This window comes from Podarcis pityusensis (assembly GCF_964106645.2).
Source record: "Podarcis pityusensis genome assembly, chromosome: 4".
Classification (NCBI taxonomy): domain Eukaryota; kingdom Metazoa; phylum Chordata; class Lepidosauria; order Squamata; family Lacertidae; genus Podarcis; species Podarcis pityusensis.
This window is the reverse complement of record NC_138027.1, coordinates 84,393,041-84,420,475: the sequence shown is the minus strand read 5'-3', so window position 1 is coordinate 84,420,475 and position 27,435 is coordinate 84,393,041. Positions and strand designations below refer to the sequence as shown.

Here is a 27,435-nt window from a genome sequence, read left to right as displayed (position 1 = left end):
CAGTTGGTAAAGACGGTGATGGGATAATATTTAGAAACAGGATTTCGGTGGAGTAGTGTCATTTTCCTCATCTCTCAAAGCAAGTTGTCTCCTTCTGAGGTTTACTTTTCTCCATTAGAGATAACCGTGTAAATCCAACACTGCAGGATTTCCAGTTGCTTGATGTCTTTCCACATAACCCCCATTGCTAAACTCCAATAAATCAGTGCATTAAAAGAAAGAAATATAGAAAGCCCGCTCCCCTTTCCCACTTCTCCACTGCTTATGTGACCTTTTCACAGAAAGAAGAGACCAGTAACCTGAGAGCTTCAACAAGTCTCTTTCTGACTTTAATGAAATCCATCCAAATGCTGAAAAATCCTGGCGAAATTGTACTTCTTACCTTTTCTTGTTTTTCTAACGTGGTTCTTAGGTGTACAGCATTTTTTTTTGTCTGCTGTAAAAATGCGGCTCAATTGGACAGTTGTCATCTGAATCACAAAGATTCTCAGTTCCATACACAATCGGAACGCAGCATTTGGCCAAAGGCGCAAGAATAGCCAAAATAATATCTGGCTTTATTTTTAGTGCTAATATAAAACATACTTGCCCTGACCCTCATGCACATGGGAGCTAAGGTTTTTTGGCACATGTTGAGTTCCTAAATCACTACAATGTTGGTGTCAACTGCAGGTTTGTGTCTGATGTTGGAGTGAAAGGGAAGCCCATTGTTGCTTGGAACTCAGTGCACATATTAGAGCACGTTTGGAGCCTGGGATCAAACTTGTGTTCCCAAAAGTGCCTTAAGGATTTTCCTAACTGAAGAATATTCCATTGGGAGTATAAACTCTAAAATAGGATTGTATGTTTATATTGCGTGGAAATTTTAAAAAGAGTGGTTCAGTAACTGAACCAAAGTAAAGCTACATGTTCTGTTGACTGTTCCAGTTTGCAAAACATATTTCCGATTTTTCTAACTCTGATTGGCACTGGTTGGAATCCTGAATTCTGCAACAGCCCAAAGGCTCTGTTAAAGATCACTAATTTTTTAAAATGCAGATAGATTTGTGTTACAGACACAGCAGCATACCGTGCCAGTGATATTATTTTAAATATAAGAGGTTAGTGGCTATAATATTGGATGAAGGGGAGAATGCTGTACATTGTATTTTGCTAAATTTGACTAAAAAAGAAGCAAATTGCCTAGAGCAAAAAGTAAAGCAAAAATATTCAGGATAAGAATAGGATCTGCTTTTTTCCAAAATATATTTTACTATGGGTAGTATCCAACTATGTCACATTCACAACAGATCCATTGGGTTTTATTCAGCAAAGTCCCATTCAGAGTAGACCCATTAAAGTTAATGAATCTAAGTTATGTCCAGTAACTTCAGTGGGTCTGCTCTGAGTTGGACTAATGTTGAATGCCATTCATTGAAATAAATGGTGTTTGGCATGACTAGCCTGTCCATTTATTTCAGTGGGCCTACTTTTGCACATGACTTGGATGCAATACCTGTGATTTTTTTTAGTTAAATCTTTGAATTTGATTATATTTTATAGCACATGTCCATTCTGGATCAAATAACCAAAATATTTTAATAGTCAAGGAGAACCAAGTGCATGGGGGAAAGGGTTTGCATTCTTGAATCGATGTAGCCTGTAGCCTGTGTGGAAGGAATGCATCATGAATTAACATGAAAAGAGCCAGCTGGACCAGGCCAGTGGCCCATCTGGTACAGCATTCTGGCCACCCAGATGCCTGTGGGGGAAACCAGCAAGCAGGATCCGAGCACAGGAGCACTCTCCCCGCCTGTGACTTCCAGCAACTGGTACATTGGTGCCCCGCAAGACGAATGCCTCGCAAGACGAAAAACTCGCTAGACGAAAGGGTTTTTCGGTTTTGCGTTGCTTCGCTAGACGAATTTCCCTATGGGCTTGCTTCGCAAGACGGAAACGTCTTGCGCTTTTTTCTTAAAGCCGCTTGAAGAGGCGCAGTTGCGACGGACCGTGCTTCGCAAGACGAAAAGACTCGCGGAACGAATTATTTTCGTCTTGCGAGGCACCACTGCATTCAGATGCATTATTGCCTTCAAATTCAGAGGACAAGTTTCTTTTACATTGCCTTACATTGTTTTATTTAGGGTAATTAAAAATCTTCAAAGTGTTCAAGCCTGTGTAGTTTTTTTAATTGGCAATAGAAAAGCATACCCTTTACTGAAGATAAGTTATTCAGATGAACAAAATAGCACAATTGTGCTTAGTCAGCATGAATGTTACCGTTTTGCCTGCTTTATTCTGAACACGACACTTTACTGAATTTGTAGGAGATTTCACACACAGCGACAGGAGTGATGAGTAGGGCTTAATGTGTCCTGTAATCTTTACTTCATCCACAAATGAGTTGTGAATTTTTTCTTTAGAATCCTCAACGATATGGGAAAAAATGTGGATGGAACGAACATAGTCTGAGATCATGGTATCATTATGCATCAAAGACAGAATCTCCACCCTTCCTTTCTTTGGCATATAACATAAAAGTGTCAAATGTTGAAAACCAAAAATGCTCCTGTGGAAAATTCTGGATTTCTGGGCAAGGAATTCTGGGAGGTGTGCCAACTAGAGTCAGGTTTTCCTTAGCTAATCCCTTGGCTAGTGACACAGTAGAACCCTGCTAATATGGTGATAATTTTGCAAAAAGTGTCTGGCCTAGGTTTTGTGCTGCTGGGGGACTTGTGTTTGCTGCTGTTACTGTAAAGACTCAAAAGTCTATAGTAGCTCATACCTGCTCTCGATGAATGACATCAATGTAATGAAATCCTCCCAAATATATTCGTAGCCCTTGTAGAAAAGATCACTGATCTCCTGCCCCCCCCCCCTATCATGGCTGAGTATTGAGTCATGTTTCTCCTGCCAGTTATTCAAATTCCCCAGGAGAATGTCTGACAGGAACATGGGGGGGAACCAGGCTTAATTTACTGTAATTTATCTTGTATTTAATTTATCTTGTAATTTTAAGTTGTGAACCGCCGTGAGATCTGCTTATGCAGGGCAGTATACAAATGTAATAAATAATAATTATTATAATTTACCCCCGAAATGGCCCATCTTGGCTTTATCTGAGTCTGGTTTAATTTCATAACAAATGCCATTATTCCAGAAAATGAAGAGCATTTTATATTGTTAAGTACAAATACTATTATTTGTACTTAATCTATGCCAGGATACAAGTCTAGCTTTTAAGTTTTTCGTAAGATGGCTAACTTTGCCATCTTCATGTTTGGTTTCTAAAGTGTGCGGCTTTCCCTTAAACTTTCAAAAGCAAGTAGCTGTTTTATGTACACTTGTTAGAGATCTGGATGGCCAGTTGACTTAGATCTAATTGATGTCTACATTGCAATTAAGACTTTTCATGTATGGGACTCTTTGACTGATAAGTTAAGTATCCATTATTCAGGATTTTCTAGAATGTATCCATACATCAAGTCAGATCTTCAAAAAGCTATTTTGATGAAATTGCCGTAGCTCCTTAGTGGAACACCTTTACAGAATTAAGATTCAATGTAATGCCCTCTGGCCATAATAAAACAATAGCCTTGGAACAATATTACCCCACTTAGAGGTTTCATGTAGGTGTTAAAGAGCATATGGAATAAAATTGGTAAGGGTTCAGAGCGCAAGTGACTGATCCAAGCACCTTGTCCATATCCTCAGGCCTTACTGACTGAAATTCATCCAGTACAACAGGACTAGAGAGTGCTCTGGACACCCCTTGAGATTCACCTGCTATAATGGCGGAATCAAGATCCAAGTGGATGCAAGTGATTTTGTCCTCAAAATTATTTGCAACCAAGCCACAGCGAGATACATTACTTTAGCATTCCTGCTCTAGAAAGCCCCCTGATTCTGTATTTGGGGGACACCTCTAGAATATAGTGTTAGAGGAAAAGAAAAACCTTTCTCCGTAGATTGGAGGTAAATATACAACAAGACAATTTTTTTTTTGTTTGATCAGCCATAGAAAGTACAGACTGCATTACATTTTGTACTCTTTCTTTGTTTTTTATGCAAAATTTTGAGGTATCTTAAGAACAAATGTAGGGGGACACGAGTGGCGCTGCGTTCTAAACCACAGAGCCTAGGGCTTGCCGATCAGAAAGTCGGTGGTTCGAATCCCCGCAACAGGGTGAGCTCCCGTTGTTCGGTCCCAGCTCCTTCCAACCTAGCAGTTCGAAAGTACGTCAAAGTGCAAGTAGATAAATAGGTACCACTTTGGCGGGAAGGTAAATGGCATTTCAGTGCACTGCTCTGGTTCGCCAGAAGTGGCTTAGTCATGCTGGCCGCATAACCCGGAAGCTGTCTGTGGACAAACGCCAGCTCCCTTGGCCTATAGAGCGAGATGAGCGTGCAACCCCAGAGTTCGTCCGCGACTAGACCTAATGGTCAGGGGTAACTTTAACTTTACCTTAAGAACAAATGTGCGTTATTGATATAGGCCAGGTGTAGGGAACCATTTCCCTGCTGTGTTGGGAGCTGCAAACTAATGGTGGGCAGAGTTGCAACTGGTGGAAAGTGGGGCCGGACCAAAGGCAGGCAGGGCCACAATGATTGTTTACTTCTCCCATCCTCCTCCCTCTTCTTCCACCTTCTGCAGCCTACTGGAGAAGAGATAGATTGCTTTTGCCGGAGATACTGCCTGTTCAAAGTGCTCCGCCCCCTTCTCCAAGCTTCCCTCCCCTGCATAGAATTAGGCCAAGGGTTGAGGACCATTGTGCAAGTTAATCTATTAATTTCAAATAATAATAATAATAATAAAATGAATGGAAGCTATATCAAGAACTCAGACCCTGGCGGTGGTTCTTGTTCAATGCTCCACACACCTCTCCTTTCAGCAAACTCTCATCAAATATACTGTGGCACACATGCACATAGTTACTGTGGCACATAGGTAAACGGTAAAGGTGATCCCTGACCATTAGGTCCAGTCGTGGCCGACTCTGGGGTTGCGGCGCTCATCTCACTTTATTGGCTGAGGGAGCCGGTGTACAGCTTCCGGGTCATGTGGCCAGCATGACAAAATCGCTTCTGGCGAACCAGAGCAGCGCACAGAAACGCCGTTTACCTTCCCGCCGGAGCGGTACCTATTTATCTACTTGCACTTTGACGTGCTTTCGAACTGCTAGGTGGGCAGGAGCTGGGACTGAGCAACGGGAGCTCACCCCGTTGCGGGGATTCGAACCGCCGACCTTCTGATCGGCAAGTCCTAGGCTCTGTGGTTTAACCCACAGCACCCCCCCCCATCATAGGCACATAGGTACATGGATGCAATTGTGCACATACAGCATTTGAGATAAAATAATTGAAAACAGAAGCCTGCCCTTCTGAGATGATGAAGTGCACATGTAAGGAAACCTCGTGAATATTTGTACCAGGATAGTTAATAGACAGGGGTGGGGGGAGGAAAGGAAATTCTGTGACAGATACCATTGTAGACACAATTTGGTATCAGCCTGTAGTAAGAACATGACAAGTTACAATTGACCTTGAGTGCCTTTCCAAAGCATATAGTCCCATGGTATTGCACTTGTTGCTGGGAATGTAGCCTCAATTTCAGGCCATTTATACTTGGGTGTTTTAGAAGGGGTAGGACATGTTCATAGTTTCCACACCCATGACCCCTGCTCTGCACAGACATATATCTTCATTAAATCTGTTGGAATACAGACCCGGGGTAAATCAAAGCAAGCTTTCTTTCGTTGGTTGCAGATCATAGAATGGAAGCTGCGCTGAAAACAATTGGGGTGCAGATCAGGAATTATTACTACAGGGCACAGTGAAGAAAAGAAGAAGAGAAGACAAAAACAGAAATTTCAAAGAACAGAAGCTTTGGGGGCAGGAGAGGTTAACAGTAGGGAGAAAGAAAAGGAGATATGAAATAAGGCTGTACCTGACCCAGAGTAGATTAAATAGAAATAAAGTGTAGCTGTGGTAGTGGGAACAGTGTGGAAAGTATAAGAAAATAGTCTGGGGGGAAATGCCAGGAAAAGGAATTGAAGAAGAATTTATTTTGAGTACTTGCTTCTTGCCTCTGCACAAATTTCATGCTTCTTGTTTATGAAATAGTCTGAACTCTTCCTGGCAGTGGGTCGTAGCCAGTGAAACTAAATGAGGATGGGTGGGAACCCTCCCAGCCAAAGCCCTCTTAGCTCCACAAGGCAGAAATCACAAATACACTTACTGGAGCATAAGCTCCTGTATTGAAAACTGGGGTTACTTGTAATAAACATTCTTAGGATTGCACTGCACGTCCAGCTTCTGTACCTGAAAAAGCAATTTTGTTAGGCATATTGATACATATGTATATTGATGTATATGCAGAGGTACCATCAATTTATTTGTACTAGCTCAGTTAGCTTTTGATCTAGGGGCCTCAGTGGTGAACCCTCCTTGTGCAGCAAGGCTTCCGACTTTTTCAGGAAACAAATCCTCCAGTAACCTTAAAAAGAAAAAAGTTTCTAGAGAGCACAATGGGAACATTAAGAGCTGCAGCAAAGAAAGGGAGAATGATGGCGGGGGAGTTCCACAAGCTCTTGCATGTACCTAATAAACTTTTCCATTGTGGTACACCTCTTTATAATTGTCAAGGGCCACTGTAGATGCTGAATGCGTTAATCCATGGGTAGGCAAACTAAGGCCTGGGGGCCGAATCCGGCCCAATCACCTTCTAAATCCGGCCCGCAGATGGTCTGGGAATCAGCATGTTTTTACATGAGTAGAATGTGTTCTTTTATTTAAAATGCATCTCTGGGTTATTTGTGGGGCATAGGAATTCGTTCTTTTCCTCCCCCAAAATATAGTCCGGGCCCCCACAAGGTCTGAGGGACGGTGGACCGGCCCCCTGCTGAAAAAGTTTGCTGACCCCTGGTTAATCCGTTTCTGACTACTTGTGCATGTGCTAGCAGTAAAAGCAACTATTATTAAGAGCAGCACCTTGGCTTCTGGAGGGGGAAGGGGAGCACCGTGTGTTGGAAGAGGTTAATCCTTCTCCTATTGCTGATGCCCCAATGCAAATCCACCCCCCCGGCTGATCCCTCTCCTGCCTGTTCAAGCACTCCCTTAACACTGCATGCTAAGGAGCTGTTGCTAAAAGCCATAGAATTTTGTGGGACTGAGGTAATCTTTAACACATAATGCTGTAAAGAAAAATATTGCATAGGAACCTGGAATGTAAGAACCATGAACCTGGGTAAGTTGGATGTGGTCAAAAATGAGATGGCAAGAATAAATATTGACATCCTGGGCATCAGTGAACTAAAATGGACGGGAATGGGCGAATTCAGTTCGGATGACCATCATATCTACTACTGTGGACAAGAAACCCGCAAAAGAAATGGAGTGGCCCTCATAGTCAACAAAAGAGTGGCGAAAGCTGTAATGGGATGCAATCTCAAAAATGATAGAATGATCTCGATACGAATCCAAGGCAGACCTTTTAACATCACAGTAATCCAAGTTTATGCACCAACTACTGGTGCTGAAGCAACTGAAATTGATCAATTCTATGAAGACTTACAAGACCTTATAGAAATGACACCAAAGAAGGATGTTCTTCTCATTATAGGGGATTGGAATGCTAAAGTGGGGAATCAAGAGATAAAAGGAACAACTGGCAAGTTTGGCCTTGGAGATCAAAACGAAGCAGGGCAAAGGCTAATAGAGTTCTGTCAAGAGAACAAGCTGGTCATCACAAACACTCTTTTCCAGCAACACAAGAGACGACTCTACACATGGACATCACCAGATGGGCAGCATCGAAATCAGATTGATTATATTCTCTGCAGCCAAAGATGGAGAAGCTCTATACAGTCAGCAAAAACAAGACCTGGAGCTGACTGTGGCTCAGATCATCAGCTTCTTATAGCAAAATTCAAGCTTAAACTGAAGAAAGTATGAAAAACCACTGGGCTGGTAAGATACAATCTAAATCAAATCCCTTATGAAAATACAGTGGAAGTGAGGAACAGGTTTAAGGATTTAGATTTGTTGGACAGAGTGCCTGAAGAACTATGGGTGGAGGCTCGCAACATTATACAGGAGGCAGCAACGAAAACCATCCCAATGAAAAGGAAATGCAAGAAAGCAAAGTGGCTGTCTAACGAGGCCTTACAAATAGCGGGGGAGAGAAGGCAAGCAAAATGCGAGGGAGATAGTGAAAGATACAGGAAATTGAATGCAGATTTCCAAAAATAGCAAGGAGAGACAAGAAGGCCTTCTTAAACGAGCAATGCAAAGAAATAGAGGAAAACAACAGAATGGGAAGAACCAGAGATCTGTTCAAGAAAATTGGAGATATGAAAGGAACATTTCGTACAAAGATTACCATAATAAAGGACAAAAGTGGTAAGGACCTAACAGAAGCAGAAGAGATCAAGAAGAGGTGGCAAGAATACACAGATGAATTATACCAGAAAGATATGGATGGCTCGTACACCCCAGGTAGTGTGGTTGCTGACCTTGAGCCAGACATCCTGGAGAGTGAAGTCAAATGGGCCTTAGAAAGCACTGCAAATAACAAGGCCAGTGGAAGTGATGGTATTCCAGCTGAACTATTTAAAATTTTAAAAGATAATGCTGTTAAGGTGCTACACTCAATATGCCAGCAAGTTTGGAAAACTCAGCAGTGGCCAGAGGATTGGAGAAGATCAGTCTACATCCCAGTCCCAAAGAAGGGCCGTGCCAAAGAATGCTCCAACTACCGCACAATTGCACTCATTTCACACGCTAGCAAGGTTATGCTTAAAATTGTACAAGGAAGGCTCAAGCAGTATGTGGACCGAGAACTCCCAGAAGTGCAAGCTGGATTTAGAAGAGGCAGAGGAACCAGAGACCAAATTGCAAACATGCGCTGGATTATGGAGAAAGCTAGAGAGTTCCAGAAAGACATCTACTTCTGCTTCATTGACTATGCAAAAGCCTTTGACTGTGTTGACCACAGCAAACTATGGCAAGTTCTTAAAGAAATGGGAGTGCCTGATCACCTCATCTGTCTCCTGAGAAATCTCTATGTGGGACAAGAAGCTACAGTTAGAACTGGATATGGAACAACTGATTGGTTCAAAATTGGGAAAGGAGTACGGCAAGGCTGTATATTGTCTCCCTGCTTATTTAACTTATATGCAGAATTCATCATGCGAAAGGCTGGGCTGGATGAATCCCAAGCCGGAATTAAGATTGCCGGAAGAAATATCAACAACCTCAGATATGCAGATGACACAACCTTGATGGCAGAAAGCGAGGAGGAATTAAAGAACCTTTTAATGAGGGTGAAAGAGGAGAGCACAAAATATGATCTGAAGCTCGACATCAAAAAAACGAAGATCATGGCCACTGGTCCCATCACCTCCTGGCAAATAGAAGGGGAAGAAATGGAGGCAGTGAGAGATTTTACTTTTTTGGGCTCCATGATCACTGCAGATGGTGACAGCAGTCAAGAAATTAAAAGACGCCTGCTCCTTGGGAGAAAGGCGATGGCAAACCTAGACAGCATCTTAAAAAGCAGAGACATCACCTTGCCAACAAAGGTCCGTATAGTTAAAGCCATGGTTTTCCCAGTAGTGATGTATGGAAGTGAGAGCTGGACCATCAAGAAGGCTGATCGCCGAAGAATTGATGCTTTTGAATTATGGTGCTGGAGGAGACTCTTGAGAGTCCCATGGACTGCAAGAAGATCAAACCTATCCATTCTTAAGGAAATCAGTCCTGAGTGCTCACTGGAAGGACAGATTGTGAAGCTGAGGCTCCAGTACTTTGGCCACCTCATGAGAAGAGAAGACTCCCTGGAAAAGACCCTCATGTTGGGAAAGATGGAGGGCACAAGGAGAAGGGGATGACAGAGGACGAGATGGTTGGATAGTGTTCTCGAAGCTACCAGCATGAATTTGACCAAACTGCGGGAGGCAGTGGAAGACAGAAGTGCCTGGCGTGCTCTGGTCCAGGGGGACACGACTAAACGACTAAACAACAACAACTGTTGCAGCCACAGAGCCTAGGTCAGCGGTTCGAATCCCTGCTACGGGGTGAGCTCCCATTGCTCCATCCCAGCTCATGACCCGGGAAGCTGTACGGCGGCTCCCTCAGCCAATAAAGCGAGATGAGCACCGCAGCCCCAGAGTCGGCCATGACTGGACCTAATGGTCAGGGGTCCCTTTACCTTTACTGTTGCAGTCTTGAGAGTTAAGTGTAAGTTGTATTGAAATTTTAAAAGGATGTCAACCTGAATATAATTACAAAATCAAATGCATCTTCCATAAGCTTATTTCATAGAGGTCCAAGCGATATGGGCTGTATGTTTATATTTGACAAATGGCACATTGATTCAAGCACGACATTTTTGCAGTGAACATGGATTTACATTGTTGGCACTGAACGTTGTTTTTCCTTCACTTATTTTTCGTAATGATTTTCAAGAGGCTGAATGCAACAGATCTTAATTCTCTTGTCTTTTTCCCTTTAGTACTATTTGAATAAAATGGAATGCCTATTAAATGCTAACATGTACAGTTCATTTCTAAGATAGTCTTTCAAAGCAGCAAAGCTCAATTATCATTATGCAATTTAAATCTCTCATAAAAATGAATTTAATGCTTTTGCAACTAATAACTATGCAAATAAAGTTCTTTCCATTCCACTTAACACAATTAAAATTCTCAGCAAGTTAAATATATTGAATTGTTTATCTATGGAGAGACATGTAGGACACCAATTAAGTTTACATGGATAAATGCAGATTTGTGTTTTGTGAATGTCAAGTTGACAGAAGCTTAATATTGTAAAAAGGGCTAATCAACACAGAATATGTTTAGTGTCAGTAAATATTTACACTGAAGAATGTTTCCCATGAATGATGAGGTACAACAGTCAGGCTTATTCTGAATTTTACTAATTAAATTCTATGACTTGTAGATCACCACATTCATACCATTTATGTATAATTTTTTACAATGTGTATGATTCCATGATAAATATAAAGACTCCGGTGATAAAGGACATATGGGCAAATCTCTTCATTCCTCCCCCTCTTTCCCCCATTATTTAAAGTTGTTGATAAATTGTTGCTTCAGTTCTGTTTTGGAGATAAAATGTTTTGGTAGTTCGTACTGGCTGTTCATTCCAACAGCCTTCATTGTTTCACGGTCTGGTGCAGGATCAGCCAGAGGCCTTTTTTGGCAGCCCTCTGCAGCATTTATGTGATGCCGGTGGCGCTGTGGGTTAAACCACAGAGCCTAGGGCTTGCCAATCAGAAGGTCGGTGGTTCAAATCCTCGCGACGGGGTGAGCTCCTGTCGCTGTGTCCCAGCTCCTGCCAACCTAGCAGTTCGAAAGCACGTCAAAGTGCAAGTAGATAAATAGGTACCTCTCCGGCGGGAAGGTAAACGGCGTTTCTGTGCGCTGCTCTGGTTCATCAGAAGCGGCTTAGTCATGCTGGCCACATGACCCGGAAGCTGTACGCCGGCTCCCTCGGCCAATAAAGCGAGATGAGCGCCGCAACCCCAGAGTCATCCGCGACTGGACCTAATGGTCAGGGGTCCCTTTACCTTTACTGCAACATTTGATGCCCCCCATTGCCCTTGTGCTGCCTTCCCCAAGCTGGGTGAGGTGCTGGGCTTTGGGAAGAAGGTGTGAGGGCTCTGACAGGGTCCTTGAATCCTCCCACCTCCGTCCCAAAGCCTAGTTAGTGTTTTTCCAGCTTTGAGAAGGAGACGCCAGAGCCTCATGCATCCTTCCCCAAGCCCAGCGCCTTGCTTAGCTGGTTTTGGGAAGGCAGCATGACAAAACAGTGTGCTGCCCGCGGGTTCAGTGTTGAAGTATTCTTGCAGCCCACTTGATATGAAAAGTTGAGGCGCTCTGGTCTAGTGCATCAGAAGTGATTGGGGCTAGGGAAGTAGGGATGCCCTGCTTAAATCTTGTATTAGTGGTTACCAGCTGTGGCCACAGAACAGCTAGCGGGAAAATGCGTATTAAATTTTTGAAAGTTGGTGTCTACCTGGTCCCCTCACCAGCACTCCTTCTCCAACGAATCTATTTTCTTGGGAATTTGTTGGATTATGATTATTCTCCTGTCTATTGAGTGTGGGTTTTTTCTGTTTTGTTAGGGTTGTTTTATAGGTTATTGTGTGTCTCTTGTTGTGATGTATTGTTCTTTTGTACTGAATTTATGCCATGCTTCATGATTTTAAAACTTTTAAGTGCTTGGAAACTGTCAAATGACTAATAAATTGAATAAATGAGAGAGAGACTGACCTTATTATACTGTGTGGAATAAAAAAAGGAAGGGAATGTTTACCATGCAAATCCAAGCTTTTGTGTCCATCGTCCCCGTTACCCAGGCAAATCTTACCATTTGTGTGTGTCCCATCCGCTTCTTGGGACATAGAACAAATCTGCAACATCATTCTTATTTTCTGTGTGTCGTCCCCCCCCCCCCCCCGGTTTTTGGGCATTGTGAATGAACAGTACAGAAGTTACAGATTTCATTATGTTTCCAGTTTTTGTGGCTTTGGTCTCAGCTGCTTGGATTACCAAATGTGGTACAGAAGGAAATATCATTGCACGATGGATATAATATATAGTTCAATGCGCATGGAGACTGGCCTCTGTTTGATCCTGTGAGAATGTGGGGTTAATGTCTGGCTGGTGTTTTGGAAGCAGCAGGTAGCCAAGAGTAAACTCCTATAGGGGTCCAGATTTCTGTAGCCTCATAGTTATTCACACAGATGGGGGATACCTTGTGAACTTTCACTGAGGTCAAGCTAAACTGCAAATCATACTTTGAAATTTCTGAAGTCTTAGGAACGTTGTGATTGAGGCTAGAGCACCACGGCTTTCAAGTCGTTTGGTGAAGTAGGTTTGCTTAAGCCTCCCAAATTGGGTGTTAGAAATAGCTGAAGATAGACTTGTGAGCTCTTACGGAAAGGGAAAATTTCATGTTAAAGTGCTTATTTACATTTTCATGATACTAGGTCCTATGGATTGCAGGAGCTTCTGATTTCTCTCCACATAGTTTGGCATGAATAAAAGTAATATTTGATTTTAGTTCTTGGGGCAATCAATAGAAAAAGAGATCCCTGTCATTAGTCATCAGCTATCATATCACCAGGGATCTTACAGCAGTTTGGTCAAGAAATAAAAAAGTGGATTGTGTTTTTTAGCATTTACTCAGTCTCGGAACGTGTGGCATTATGTGCATAACTGCTGAATTTGCACTCAGGAAACAAATATGTATTGCAGTATTTTCATCGGTGGCTTTTCGTATTTACAAGTTGAATATCTATATATTACTTCCTTAATCTTACATGTTTGTCTGGGAATTTTTGTTACCCTGAATGTGGATTATGTTTGATTCAATGGTATTAAAAGTTATTTTGACTGCAGAGTCCAGTTACAAATATTTTACTGCAGTTGACATGGGAATGTGAGTTTCAAAGTTAACAGGTGGTTCATAGACTGACTTAGCTTAATCATATCCCCAGCATTTTACAAAATAACAAGTTTTGAAGTGTTCATTGTTTAAGAATTGGTTCTTAAGCTGTATCAGTAAAATGTATAGGCTGTGTCTCAGTGTTTAAGGGGGAAGAACAACATAAAATAACAATAACAATAATATCACAATATAGGAGAAAATGGCTTAGAAATGTTTCAGCCCAAAGTGAACACAGAAAGACTGTTCATAGTCCTCAAGTAGAGGAACAGAAAGCCTAAATATCCTTTTCTGTTCTGACCTGTAGAATTCTGTCCAGTGATATTGTTTCCTGTTGCAGAAAAAGCATAGGCAGATTTAACTTGGCTATGTGCACCACTTGAATATTTGTTGTGTGCAACTGTAAGTTGCAAGCTGAATGACAGTGCAATACTGTGAAATAACATTTATCCATACATTTTGCATCTGGAACTTTCATTATTGTTAGGGTGTTCTGAGTTGCCATTCTACTACAAACACCAGCACTCCAAATATCTCTGCAGAGCATGTCCATTCTATTCCAGGTACCCTTTGTTATTTCAGCATTCATTAATAATCTAAGATGTCTAAATATTATTGTGCTTCCAGGTGTGGCCCACAATATTGCATTACTACGGGAAGTGATCATCCATCCACGCTTTGTCCAGGGAGACATCAACACAAAATTTCTTCCAGACGTGTATCCTGATGGCTTTAAAGGTTGGTCCTTAATGGAAATGTTAAGCATTTGGTTGGGAGCAGGGATGGCTGGAGGTGGGGTCATGTGTGAAAATTTCCTCTGAAATGGTTTTCTAATTATTCTTTGAACTTGGTTTTTTGGTCTCCCTAATTTTACTTTTAAAAATAATAGTGTATTTGAAAATTAAGGCAATTGTTTCCTTCAACTTCCAAGGAGACGAAAATTCAAGTTGGGTTTTTGGAACCCAGTCGATGTTGCTTTGAAGCGAAACATTTTTTTTCCATAGCAAGATCTGTTGATTTAAGAGAGTGGCCTGGTTCCGAACCCATCCTCAGCTAGTAAAGTCTGGCATGCTGTTAATAAATGCTGGCATTTTGTGAAAGCATTGACTACATTGTGTTCCAGGAATCTATTTCTCATTGGAAGTCTGCATGATGGCAAGTTGGGTACTTATTCAGTCCCAAAGATTTACCAAGAGCTGGAAGAGCACTCTTAATTTATTTCATTTACACTAATAAACCATTTAATTAGTATAATATTGATCAAAAGTGGACTCAGGATATGGCTTTTGGAGAGACTTTGACTATGAGTTAGAAGAATATAGACAAGTAAGAAAAGGTCTTCTGAAAGAGAGAATTTACCCTGGCTGGGTTCCAAAAGATGTTAAATCTTCTAAGCAAGGAGAGATTTTATAAGATTCCCGTATATGCTTCACTTCTGTTACTGTGGTGATAATTAAATAGTAATAGTGAATATTTGTTTCACTGTTCAGCTGTTGAGACAGAGAATATATTTTTCTCTTCTTAAATTAGTGATTGACTGTTAGGGTGGCCATGTATCCTACTTTATAGTCCTCTATTTGAAGGGATGTCAGAAAGAGAGCAATCTTCTATTGAAGTCTTCCTCTGTTTGAGGGGCTGTCTAGTCTGGTTTAACAATAATGAACCATAAGAAGGCAGAGTAGAGGTCTTGAAGTTGCCCATAAACAGCGCCTGTACAGCAGACAGGTCACAGTCTTCCCCAATATGGTGGGATGTATTGTAATTCTATTTAAATGATAGCAATTATTCCTACATTTTCCTCTAAACGCGTTTGCAGGTCCCCCCTCCCATTTATATACTGTGTTTTGGTGATGCATTTTCTATATTTTGGCAATGTGTGAGTGCTGCACAGCTTGGGCTGTGTAACCGAAGCTTTTTACCAAGTCATGTGTTGTGAAGGAATGCATCTGTTCAACCATTTTGTTCTTAGCTTTTAAATGGCTGCTTTATGTTTAAAGGCTGTTTTTGCCATGGTGTTTAAGAGGTCACAGGAAGTTCAGAAGGGCAGCTCAGGGAAATGAAACTTAAAAGGGGGTGGGGGAGAAAATTATGGGAACTAGAAAGTTAAAACAAACTACCAGTATTCTGATTGACTAACAACTGTGGACAAGGGAGCAGTCGTGTATCTAAGTAAAGTGGGCAAGAGCAATGTTAGTGTTACCAAGTTGGGAAACTCGAGTGAGGGAAAAGCTAGAAATCCGAAGAAGTCAGGACTGAGAAGACTCGGATATGAAGGACGAAAGCCAAAAACAAGAAGACTGGATTCTGCACTGCTAACGCGTTGAGGTTTTATTACAATCAAGCGGTATATAAATCTTGTTAAATAAATAAAATTAAAAATTAAAAACGAGTTATAATGAGCTGAAATTGGGATCATAGCTAATGTATGGAAAGCCTAGATCAGGGCTATGTACATACCATACATTTAAAGCAAAGAATCCTGGGGGTTGTAATTTAGCCCTTCCAGACCTGCAGTTCCCAATTTCTACTGGAAATATCACAACAGGGTTAAAATGCTGCTTTTCAAAACCCTTAGTAAAATCTCAATTTGTTACTGGTTTAACCTATATCTGAGGCCTTCTTCTTTTCTCCCATTCCCAGCTTCTTTACCATACTACCCACAATACAGTGAGTTAACTGGTTCAGTAAGTAATGGGGCTGTGCATGGATTGCCCGATCCACCCTGTGGTCCCAAATTGTTACCCCCAGATCAGGCTGATCTGGGCCTCCATTGTCCCCATGACACGGATGCACCCCCAAAGTAATTTAGGGGGTGTGTGTTAAGGATTTTTAAAACTCTCTTTTAAAATAGGGTTGGGAGGGGGGTGGGTGCAGCATCAGAACTTCCTGCTTATCAGGAGGGTCTGATCCTGTGTGGTGCCTTTTCTTTACAAGTGGCTTCTTCTTTGCAGTTTCTCTGCCTTCTTCCCTCTCATGCCTAACAGTCCATCCCCTGACAACCCTGGATGACTCTGGGCTGCTCAACCTGACCTGTTACAACCTGGATCTGTCTTGTAGAAACATAGAATTGTAGAGTAGGAAGGGATCCTCATGGCCATCTAGCCCCAACCCCCAACAATACAGGAATCTCAACTAAAGCATCCATGACAGATGGCCACCTCAACCCGAATAAGGCCCAGATCCAGTGAAAGCACACTGGATGAAGAGGAAATGGGAGCATGTGCACAGCCAAAGTTTCAGAGGTTATAGGGCTATTTAGTTGAGACAGCCAGAAAATAAATACTTCCACTTGTTAGGCAAAAGTGAGTACTACAGATCGGGCTATGTTAGCTGGTTTCCTCAACCACCCCTCTCATGGTGAAGGCTACAGCCTATGGCATCATAAATAGCAGATCATAACATTTTGTAGAACAACAAATTATGATGATCTTCTCTTAACTTCCCAAATATATCGTTTCTATTTTCTCCCATGAGATAGGGTCCTATTCTTAACCCAATAATGTTCCCCTCATGAATTTGTAGAGTACTAATTACCAGTTTACTCATTCTGCTCTTTGTATCAACAGATTTGGTAGCAATTAATTTAGTAAATTGAAGGTACTGGGTGACCCAAATTCATAGTACTGTTAATGAAATGGAAGAAGCGTCCAAAATTATGTCTTAGAAGCCACTAATTTTGAATCATGGGTGTTGTTTTTTTAGGTTATTGGGTTTACAGTTTTGAGTTTATATTTTGTATGGCTGCATAACATCTTTATGAAAATCTTCCATTGCACTATAGCATAAGCCAAAAAGGTGTATAAACTTTAAAGAGAGTTCCTCTCTCAAAACTGATTTATATAATGTTTACTAAGTACTGAATAACAGCTAGGTGCTGTTGAAGATGATCATCCAAATGTCATAGACCAAATGGAGCAAACAGCACGCAGACCTAGTGGTGGGAGGAAAAAATCCTTAAATAAGAGACACGGGGGAATGATTAATGGACTTCAATGTCTGTACACTAATGCGCAAAGCATGGGAAATAAACAAGATGAGCTTGAGCTCTTGGTACAGCAAACTAAATATGACATAATAGGCATCACTGAAACCTGGTGGGATAAGTCCCACAATTGGAATGTAATAATGGAGGGATACAATCTATTTCAGAGAAACAGACCAGACAAGAAAGGAGGAGGAGTGGCGTTATATGTCAGGGATGTGTATACCTGTGAAGAGACCCAAGATTTAGAACCTCAAAGCCAAAGTGAGAGCATTTGGGTCAAAATTAAGGGAGAGAAGAATAACAGTGACCTCATTGTGGGAGTCTTCTATAGTTCCCAAGCCAAACGGAGGACATAGATGATGCCTTCCTGGAACAGATGGCCAAGCATGCAAAAGGAAGGGAGATAGTAGTAATGGGGAACTTCAATTACCCGGATATTTGTTGGATGTCAAACTCAGCCAAGAGCATAAGGTCAAACAGATTCCTCACTGGCCTTGCAGACAACTTCATTGTCCAGAAAGTGGGAGAAGCAACAAGAGGAATAGCCATTTTAGATCTGGTCCTAACCAATGTTGATAACCTGGTTAGTGGGGTAGAAGTGGAAGGATCATTAGGCGCGAGTGATCATGCTCTTCTGAAGTTTACTATACAGCGGAAAGGAGCAGCCAAGCATACTAGGACTCAATTTCTTGACTTTAAGAAAGCCGACTTCATAAAACTTAGGGAAGTGCTGGGTGAGATCCCATGGACAGTAATACTAAAAGGAAAGGGAGTTCATGATGGCTGGGAGTTTGTTAAGAGGGAGATAGTAAAAGCACAACTTCAGGCAATACCAATGAGACGGAAACATGGAAGGTGCCTAAAGAAGCCAGGGTGGCTATCTAGAGAACTTTTAACTGAGTTAAGATTAAAAAAGGATGTGTACAAAAAAATGGAAAAGGGGGGAAACCACCAAAGAGGAATTCAAACAAATAGCCAGCACGTGTAGACACAAAGTCAGAAAAGCTAAAGCACAGAATGAACTCAGGCTTGCTAGAGAGGTTAAAAGCAACAAAAAAGGCTTTTATAGGTATGTTTGTAGCAAAAGGAAGAACAAAGAAACAGTGGGGTCACTCAGAGGAGAAGATGGTGAAATGCAAACAGGGGACACAGAAAGGGCTGAACTCCTCAATGCCTTCTTTGCCTCAGTCTTCTCCGATAAAGAAAACAATGCCCGACCTGAAGAATTTGGAGCAAATGATTCAGCAGAGGAAACACAGCCCAGAATAACTAAGGAGATAGTACAAGAATACTTGGCTAGTTTAGATGTATTCAAGTCTCCAGGGCCAGATGAACTGCATCCAAGAGTATTAAAAGAACTGGCAGATGTGATCTCAGAACCACTGGCAGTCATCTTTGAGAATTCCTGGAGAACAGGCGAAGTCCCGGCAGACTGGAGGAGGGCAAATGTTGTCCCTATTTTCAAAAAGGGGAAAAGAGAGGACCCAAATAATTACCGCCCAGTCAGTCTGACATCAATACCAGGGAAGATTCTGGAGCAGATCATTAAGCAAACAGTCTGTGAGCACCTAGAAAGGAATGCTGTGATCACCAATAGTCAGCATGGATTTCTGAAAAATAAGTCATGTCAGACTAACCTGATCTCGTTTTTTGACAGAATTACAAGCCTGGTAGATGAAGGGAACGCAGTGGATGTAGCCTACCTTGATTTCAGCAAGGCATTTGACAAGGTTCCCCATGATATTCTTGTTAAAGAAGCTGGTAAAATGCGGTCTTGACTATGCTACCACTCAGTGGATTTGTAACTGGCTGACTGACCAAACCCAAAGGGTGCTCATCAATGGTTCCTCTTCATCCTGGAGAAGAGTGACTAGTGGGGTGCCACAGGGTTCTGTCTTGGGCCCGGTCTTATTCAACATCTTTATCAACGACTTGGATGATGGACTCAAGGGCATCCTGATCAAATTTGCAGATGACACCAAACTGGGAGGGGTGGCTAACACCCCAGAGGACAGGATCACACTTCAAAACGACCTGACAGATTAGAGAACTGGGCAAAAAAAACCAAGATGAATTTTAACAGGGAGAAATGTAAAGTATTGCACGGGCAAAAAAATGAGAGGCACAAATACAAGATGGGTGACACCTGGCTTGAGAGCAGTACATGTGAAAAGGATCTAGGAGTCTTGGTTGACCACAAACTTGACATGAGCCAACAGTGTGACACGGCAGCTAAAAAAGCCAATGCAATTCTGGGCTGCATCAATAGGAGTATAGCATCTAGATCAAGGGAAGTAATAGTGCCACTGTATTCTGGTCTGGTCAGACCTCACCTGGAGTACTGTGTCCAGTTCTGGGCACCACAGTTCAAGAAGGACACTGACAAACTGGAACGTGTCCAGAGGAGGGCAACCAAAATGGTCAAAGGCCTGGAAACGATGCCTTATGAGGAACGGCTAAGGGAGCTGGGCATGTTTAGCCTGGAGAAGAGGAGGTTAAGGGGTGATATGATAGCCATGTTCAACTATATAAAAGGATGTCACATAGAGGAGGGAGAAAGGTTGTTTTCTGCTGCTCCAGAGAAGCGGACACGGAGCAATGGATCCAAACTACAAGAAAGGAGATTCCACCTAAACATTAGGAAGAACTTCCTGACAGTAAGAGCTGTTCGACAGTGGAATTTGCTGCCAAGGAGTGTGGTGGGAGTCTCCTTTGGAGGTCTTTAAGCAGAGGCTTGACAACCATATGTCAGGAGTGCTCTGATGGTGTTTCCTGCTTGGCAGGGGGTTGGACTCGATGACCCTTGTGGTCTCTTCCAACTCTATGATTCTGTGATTCTATGAATACATTGTATTAATTAAAGATAAAGGTCCTACCTGTATATGTACATTTTATCACCGTGATTGTCTTCAGGCAAAAATATACATATAACTGGTGTAAACTGGTGGTGAAAGAATGTCGTGATTTCTGTGATTACTACAGTAATATTCAGTGCCATTAGACTTGGGGAAATAATAATAATAATAATAATAATAATAATAATAATAATAGTAATAATATCTTTATTGTCATTGCCCCCTTCGGGGCAATCACTATAAAAGTATGTGAACTTCTACTCATGGTATTTTCTGCATGTGATTCAGTATAAAATGAGGTCAACTAGAGAAAAGCCACCTGGTAATGGACCCATGAAATTGGAGTGGAAATCCTTCAAATATTAGCAATACTACCCAATGAAATAGGAAAATTGGGTGGGCGGAGGTTGGGGGGGGAGTAGCAGGGTACTGCACCCTCCCAGTTCTGGGTGTGTGAAATCCTGTACCCATTTGTATAAATGGAGCTGTCAGTTTCAGGAATACATTTCTACTGTGCCTTGCTTCTCACTGAGATCAACCATTCCTTTTATGTTCAAAAATATGGTGTCTGATTATGATGCTTTTACTAATAGGCTTGTATAACGCAAAGTACCCATGTGTTAGAAAACCCCCCAAGATTTTTTAAAATTCAAGGATCAATAAAATAAACATTTTTTTTTTTACAACTTCTTTTAATTCTATGAAATATCTTGACAGCTTTCCTATTAACCTCAGCTGGCAACTTTTAATTAAATTTTTACTTGGAGTGGAGTACTTGACACATGTTCAGGCTAATTTTCAAGTGTATATGTTCCTCATGTGTCAGCTTTCATCAACACAAAGCAGCTTTTTAAAAAAGGCATTATTTCTTTTACTTTGCATGCTGCAGTGACGGATTTTCGATAGGCTTCTATATAATAAAGTATTGCAAATCCTGTAACCAGTAAGATCCCAAGCTTTAAATAGGTGAAGGTTAAAATGTTTCTACTTCTCTCCATTCAAAGAAAATACTATTGCAACCTTTTGGTTTGGAAGAAGATCTAAAAAGATAATAGTATATTGTGAAACAAGTGTTCTATTAGCTATTAATGAACCCCCCTCCTCAGTTTACACAGAGGATATTTCATGCAGGATCTTCCATGTACACATCTGTATCTTCAAAGCCCAGGACATTTTGTGGCGAGCAGCTGCCATAGCTCTAAAGGGGAGCTCTAGGTGTGCCTTATTCTCAAGCAGGGATGGTCAGGTGGCAGAATCATGCTCACCAGATTCCTTTCCTCCCTCCTATAGTCCTCTTTCATGTATCTTCTAGGCTGGAGAAGAGGCCAAAATCTCTGAGGCAGCAAACAGATTTTTCTTACCAGTGGGTTTCACACTTTCTTCTCCATGGACCATCTGAAAATAGCCGAGAGTCTTGTTGGGCCACTTTATGAATTTTCTGCCTGTTGTAGGAATTGTAATGGGCTAAGCTAGATGTTGGGACGCGGGTGGCGCTGTGGGTTAAACCACAGAGCCTAGGACTTGCCGATCAGAAGGTCGGCGTTTTGAATCCCCGCGACGGGGCGAGCTCCCGTTGCTCGGTCCCTGCTCCTGCCAACCTAGCAGTTCGGAAGCACGTCGAAGTGCAAGTAGATAAATAGGTACCGCTCCAGCGGGAAAGTAAACGGCGTTTCTGTGTCCTGCTCTGGTTCGCCAGAAGCGGCTTTGTCATGCTGGCCACATGACGTGGAAGCTGTATGCCGGCTCCCTCGGCCAATAAAGTGAGATGAGCACCGCAACCCCAGAGTCGGTCACGACTGGACCTAATGGTCAGGGGTCCCTTTACCTTTACCTTTAAGCTAGATGTTGTATGGATTTTAATGCAATTTTCATTGCTTCTTTTATTTCTTGTACCATGCTTTAGTATGTTATAGCACCCAGAGTAAGTTTGCTCAAGGGCTGATGCCCTGGGTAACCATGGCAAAAGCAACACAAGAGCAATTTGGATGCTGCTTATGACCTGGCTCATACTTCTCTCCGAATAACACCCAGAAGCTCCGTAACAGCACAGATGCCTCTTTACATTACCCACAATCCTGTGATTAGGCCCTGAGACATGTGGCTTCCTACTAGGAACTGTCTTTGCTTTATCAAGTCTTTGCTTTATCAAGTAAAGAACTGAAACCTATGCTGTTTCAAGTGGTTTAGATACCCACCCAAATTTATTACCAGCTGCAGAATTGAGTCACAGTATGCTTTTCAATGCTGTAGTGGCAATCCAGTTCTTCCATTGTAGGAATGTGCTTGACATTTATTGTTGGTATTGGTTCATTAGTAAAGTGCTGGAATTTGGTGCTGAAGATGCTTTGTTGCAGAGTCCTTCTGAATTTGGATCATATGTAGATGGTGTTTTTTCTGGGAATGTCCACTGGGCTAATGGGGGAAATTTCTAAGTGGGGTGTGAGAGTAAGGTAAACGGGAGACTGCCTACTCCTAATCAAACCTGCTTGACAGATGAAGACCTACTTAGAGGCACATTTTAAGTTCTCTTGCCTTCTGAGGTGAGGTGGTAATCACTGTGGACACAGACCTCTTAGTGGTAGCGCCCAACATTTGGAGTTCTGTCCTCAGGGAGGAATGTCAAGTGTCAGGCAAATACCTATTTATTTTTTTAGGCTTCTAAAACATTTAAATATGATTGCTACTGGTTTTTACACCTTTTTTTCTTTGCTGTAATTTACGTTTTATCCATTTTTTAAGCTGCCCTGAGAATTATTGCTGAACTGAAGGGCAGGGTATGAAATCTTGTAAAAATGGTTCTGATGCATATTACAGTTTTGAAAATTGATTTTGAAATCTTAGGACACACGTTGAAGGACTCTGAAAAAAGGGAGCTACTGGTAACAGCGGCGTCTTTGTATGTGCTTGAACGACTTAGATCACAGAGATTTCTGGGAACTCCAAGGTAAGTTTGTTTGTAGAAAGTCATGTATACTGACTCACTTTATTAATGGTTCAGGTAGGTAGCTGTGTTGGTCTGACGCAGTCAAAATAAATTTAAAAAATAAAAATTTGTCCAGTAGCACCTTAGAGACCAACTAAGTTTGTTCTGGGTATAAGCTTTTGTGTGCATGCACACTTCTTCAGATTTACATTTATTAATGGTGTTTTTGCATAGACAGAGGAACTGATCAGAATTTGCAAGATTTCATGACCCCCCCCCCCTGAATTCTACTGATGCAATAACTTTTTCTTTTTTTTTAAATAAAAAGTGTACCTAACCCTGTACTACCAGTTACCAAATTATTTTAAATAGGCGACCATTTCCTGCTTGAAATGATTTTGGCGTTAAAGGTAGCATAGACGTAGACCAGGATACAGAAGATCATGCAACAAGTTCCACTTGTCCAACTAGCTTGTGCTTCCCAGACAGCAGTCATCTCTGACAATCTGCTGCCGAAATTCAAAATTTCAGGGACAGTTTGTGATGATGTCATGTGAGCCTGCTTTTCAAAGAAAAAAGTTTTGAGATTTTACTAGATGTGTGCAAAACCTTGAACGTGTGTAAATTAACTGTTTCAACCCTAATCATAGTGACATGGTGAGTTGTGCTCATGAAAAGATCCCTTTGGTTAGTGGGAAATGAAAAAGTCACCTGAAACTTCCCTTTATTCATGGAAAGAAAGGTTATTGACCATGCCATAGGCTATACTGACATATAATGCTAAGCCGTAGTTTATGGAGAAGTCTGAATGAATGTGAGTAAAGTGTTGGGCTCATGTGCCTCCCCTCCTGTCTCCTTATCTAGCACGGCAGAGCTTAGTTTCGTTTTTGTAGAAACCTGGCCTGGTTTTTCATTCGAACCAAAGACCCTGGTTTAAAACCAAATCTGATTCCATTAACCATCGGTCATGAAGCTGGCTCGTTAAACAAAGCAGCTTTGTTTTTGTTTTTAAAATAACAGCATCCCTAACTCAAACACAGCACTTGTGATTTAACAGAATACCCTATAAAGGGGGGGGAGCCCCCCCCCCAAATTCCAAAGTACAAGTATTGCTATATAATAAATATACAGTATTTTGTAATGCAAACTCTCTAGGCATATAGGAAAATATAGCCTCTCTTATTATCTTATTTCAGTTATTATTTCCTGTGGGAAGAAAGCATGACCTCTCTAGCTATAGGAGCATTAGCCACCTCGGTTGGACATCATGAAAGGGTTTACTTAAGTCGATATTGTGTCAGATACGCTTACCTTCTTCACCTTGCTCTCTTAGTTGTGCTTTGCAACTTTTGTCTTGAGTCAAGTGCGATAAGTATTGGAGAACTGGCAGTTCTTGTTTGTGTTCCAGGCCAAATATCAAGCTTTTCCGATATAGTGAATTTTGAACGATTTGTTTACTTTTTTTTTGAGCAAGCTATGCTCTCAGTTTGCTTTGTTGATAATAGCTATAACATTTCCTAATGAATGCAGACTAGCAGACAAAACCTTAGGATTGCCAGGCCTATCATTTGGACTCATCTGTCAGGAAGAAAATCCACTTACATTCAAGTTGTTTGTGTTGCATGCACAACAGGGAAAAAAAAATCCGGTGATGGAGATCTCTGACCCCCTTTTTTGTGATTATATTCCATTGTCTGCCTCCTCTTATGTCAGAAAATCTTGTTGATAATGAACCTAAACCTATCTCGGTGCAATTTAAACCCATTTACCTTTCGGTCTGTCCTCAGTGATTATGACAACTAATAACGTTTTCCTGTTTTTTTACTAAAAGGGTTCTTAATAAATACTGACTGCAGTAAAAAGTAAATTGCAGATAAATGGCTGCAACTTTTTGCAGAAAAAGAAAAGAAAAACCTGCTAAGGTATACTTCATCAACCCTTAACATGTGCTTGTACCATCTTACATATCTGATTCTGCATTGGAGAAGGTGTCTGTTTGTCTAACCAATGGAGGACTAAAGGGCATAGTTAGCAATAGTTACTGTAAGTCTGCTTTGCACAGAAATCTCTACATGTCAGAGGGGTTGTGCTTCAGAATACCAGTTGCTGGAAACTGCACTCGGGTCCTGCTAGTGGGCATCTCGTAAGCATCTAGTTAGCCATTGTGAGAACAGGATGCTGTACTTGATGGACCACTTTCTGATCAGGCAGGATCTTCTTCTGTCCTTATTAATGATTTGTAATGTATATTGCTTTTATAACCATTTTTGTGTATGTAAACCTTGGGGAACTGTAACAATAACCCAATTGCAGAATTTATCTTGGCCAGTGAAGCTGATTTATCAACAAAAACAATACACAATTGATTATCTCAGAAAAATAAGTGGAGTTAAAAACAACATCAGGCTTTATAACTGCTGCTGACTTTTGCTCTACCTGATCGTTATTGGCTTGTGGGGCATTGTGCACTGTGATTTGGGTGACTTATTGGAATGGGTGGTAGCCATAGGGGCGATTGTCCCTTTCTTGTTTTTAACTACTTCTCTGCTACCTCACATTCTTTTACTACCTCCACCCCTTGGCCCAACTGTACAGTAACATCAGTGGTGGAGCTGGGAAGGGTCAGCGGAGGACCATGCTGGATGTGCAGTTGATTGGGGTGAGGGCAGTATGTAAAAGTGGCTCTGTTGCAATTATAGCAAGAGAAGTGTGTATTTTTGCTTCCTATTAATTCAGTTCAGAACTTTTTTTTTTTTTAAAAAAATGTTTTTATTTGATCAGTTTTAAAGGTAGCTTTTCAAGCATTCTTTTTCTTAGGAAAAATCGCAGCAGATTTCTCTTTTCTAAGTAATTATCTAAATGCTTGATATCACGTGGGTCAATGTGATAATAGGCTTCTTGGATAACAGGGACACAGATTTCTTACAGGAAGTAGCTGTGAATATATATTGCACTGTTTTGAACCATTATATGTAGCATTTATCTTATTTTTTAAATAGGTTGGTTTATTGTCAAGTGGGTGCCACCCATTGCTTCAAGTCATTTTTACATTAGGCGATAAAACAACAATCCTGCAGTTATCATGATGTCAGATTATGATACAGTTTCCAGTGGACATAGTTTGGCTTGAGAGAATCTAGCTTGTTTGGCGTAGCCAAGATCTCTCAAACGAAAAGTGATGTTCAACTAATGGGAGTCTTTATTTTCATTAGCAGTTTGGATGGGGGAATAGGAGAGCAAGTGCTCCAGGTGTGGTCCTCTCTTGGGTCTGCTAATGTAATGTTTACACTTCTAAAGCCGATTGCCTACAGCACTTCCTATGTGTTGCTTGTGTTGGCTGCAAAGCTTATTTTCCTAATTTCTCTATTGGTTTTGGCCTCCCATCATTCATAGCTTGGAAAAATCCACGGTTTGCTGCATGCCTGTATTACCCGATGTAGCATGCTTGAGGAAAAATTGGCTCTGTGTTTAAAACGAGGACATTTTAAACCTTTGTCCTTTTAAAGACAAAGGAACTTGCCATTGAGAGGTCTTGCCTGCGTTGTCTGCTCCCACACCCCTCTGGCATGCTTTGTAATGTTGGATTTATTTATTTTTGAATTGTAAAATGGAGCTAATAGATGCCTCTCTTAAAGTATCTTCAGAATATATTTTTTAAAGATTGTAAATTGTATTCAGCACTTCAAACAGAGATCACTGAAATGAAAAATATTAAATGTAAATACATAATGTATTTGAAATAGCCACAGTTATATTGTTATCCCCATGAGCATTTGCATTTCTGCGCCCATAACACTTTCACAATAGTTTATCTGAATATTTTTAGGTTCATCATTACCGTTATGTGAACAGTTGTGATACGGTTTCAAATTAGCTTTAAGTGAATGGTGATTATAATATATATTTCTTGGGGCAAAGAGAATGGGAAGGAACACAAATTTTTGGAATGTAATTTTAATAGAATAAAAACAGGCTAACAGAACAAATGATGCAAAATTCAGGAAGTGTCATTTAATAATAATAATATATTAGGATTTATGTACAAAGGCTTCACGCCATCACAGTAATTCTTTCGTAACATTCCTGTGTGGTTGGGTCAGTGTGGTGGAGACATAAGAGTATAGCCTGTTACGTTTATTGAAATATCATGTAAGCCTGTGCTTAGTCTCTATCTCTATTGGCCAACCTGCCTGCATCTCTAAGCAGCGGCTGAGCAA

The 27,435-nt window shown here is 41.3% G+C and overlaps 1 protein-coding gene and 1 long non-coding RNA gene across 3 annotated transcripts in view; both read left to right on the top strand.

The window, feature by feature from the left end:
- The window catches only part of PCCA (propionyl-CoA carboxylase subunit alpha), a 234,330-nt gene that overhangs the window by 102,464 nt on the left and 104,431 nt on the right, over positions 1 to 27,435 (top strand). For both annotated transcript variants that reach the window (XM_081003052.1, XM_081003051.1), the window contains exons 17-18: positions 14,083 to 14,193; positions 23,137 to 23,239. In XM_081003052.1, the coding sequence (XP_080859178.1) occupies positions 14,083 to 14,193; positions 23,137 to 23,239 (214 nt within the window). The remainder of the gene's footprint in view (positions 1 to 14,082; positions 14,194 to 23,136; positions 23,240 to 27,435) is intronic.
- On the top strand, positions 4,848 to 5,993 carry LOC308476451. Its single transcript, XR_013985910.1, has 2 exons — positions 4,848 to 4,927; positions 5,294 to 5,993. It is a non-coding gene; the product is annotated as an uncharacterized lncRNA (long non-coding RNA).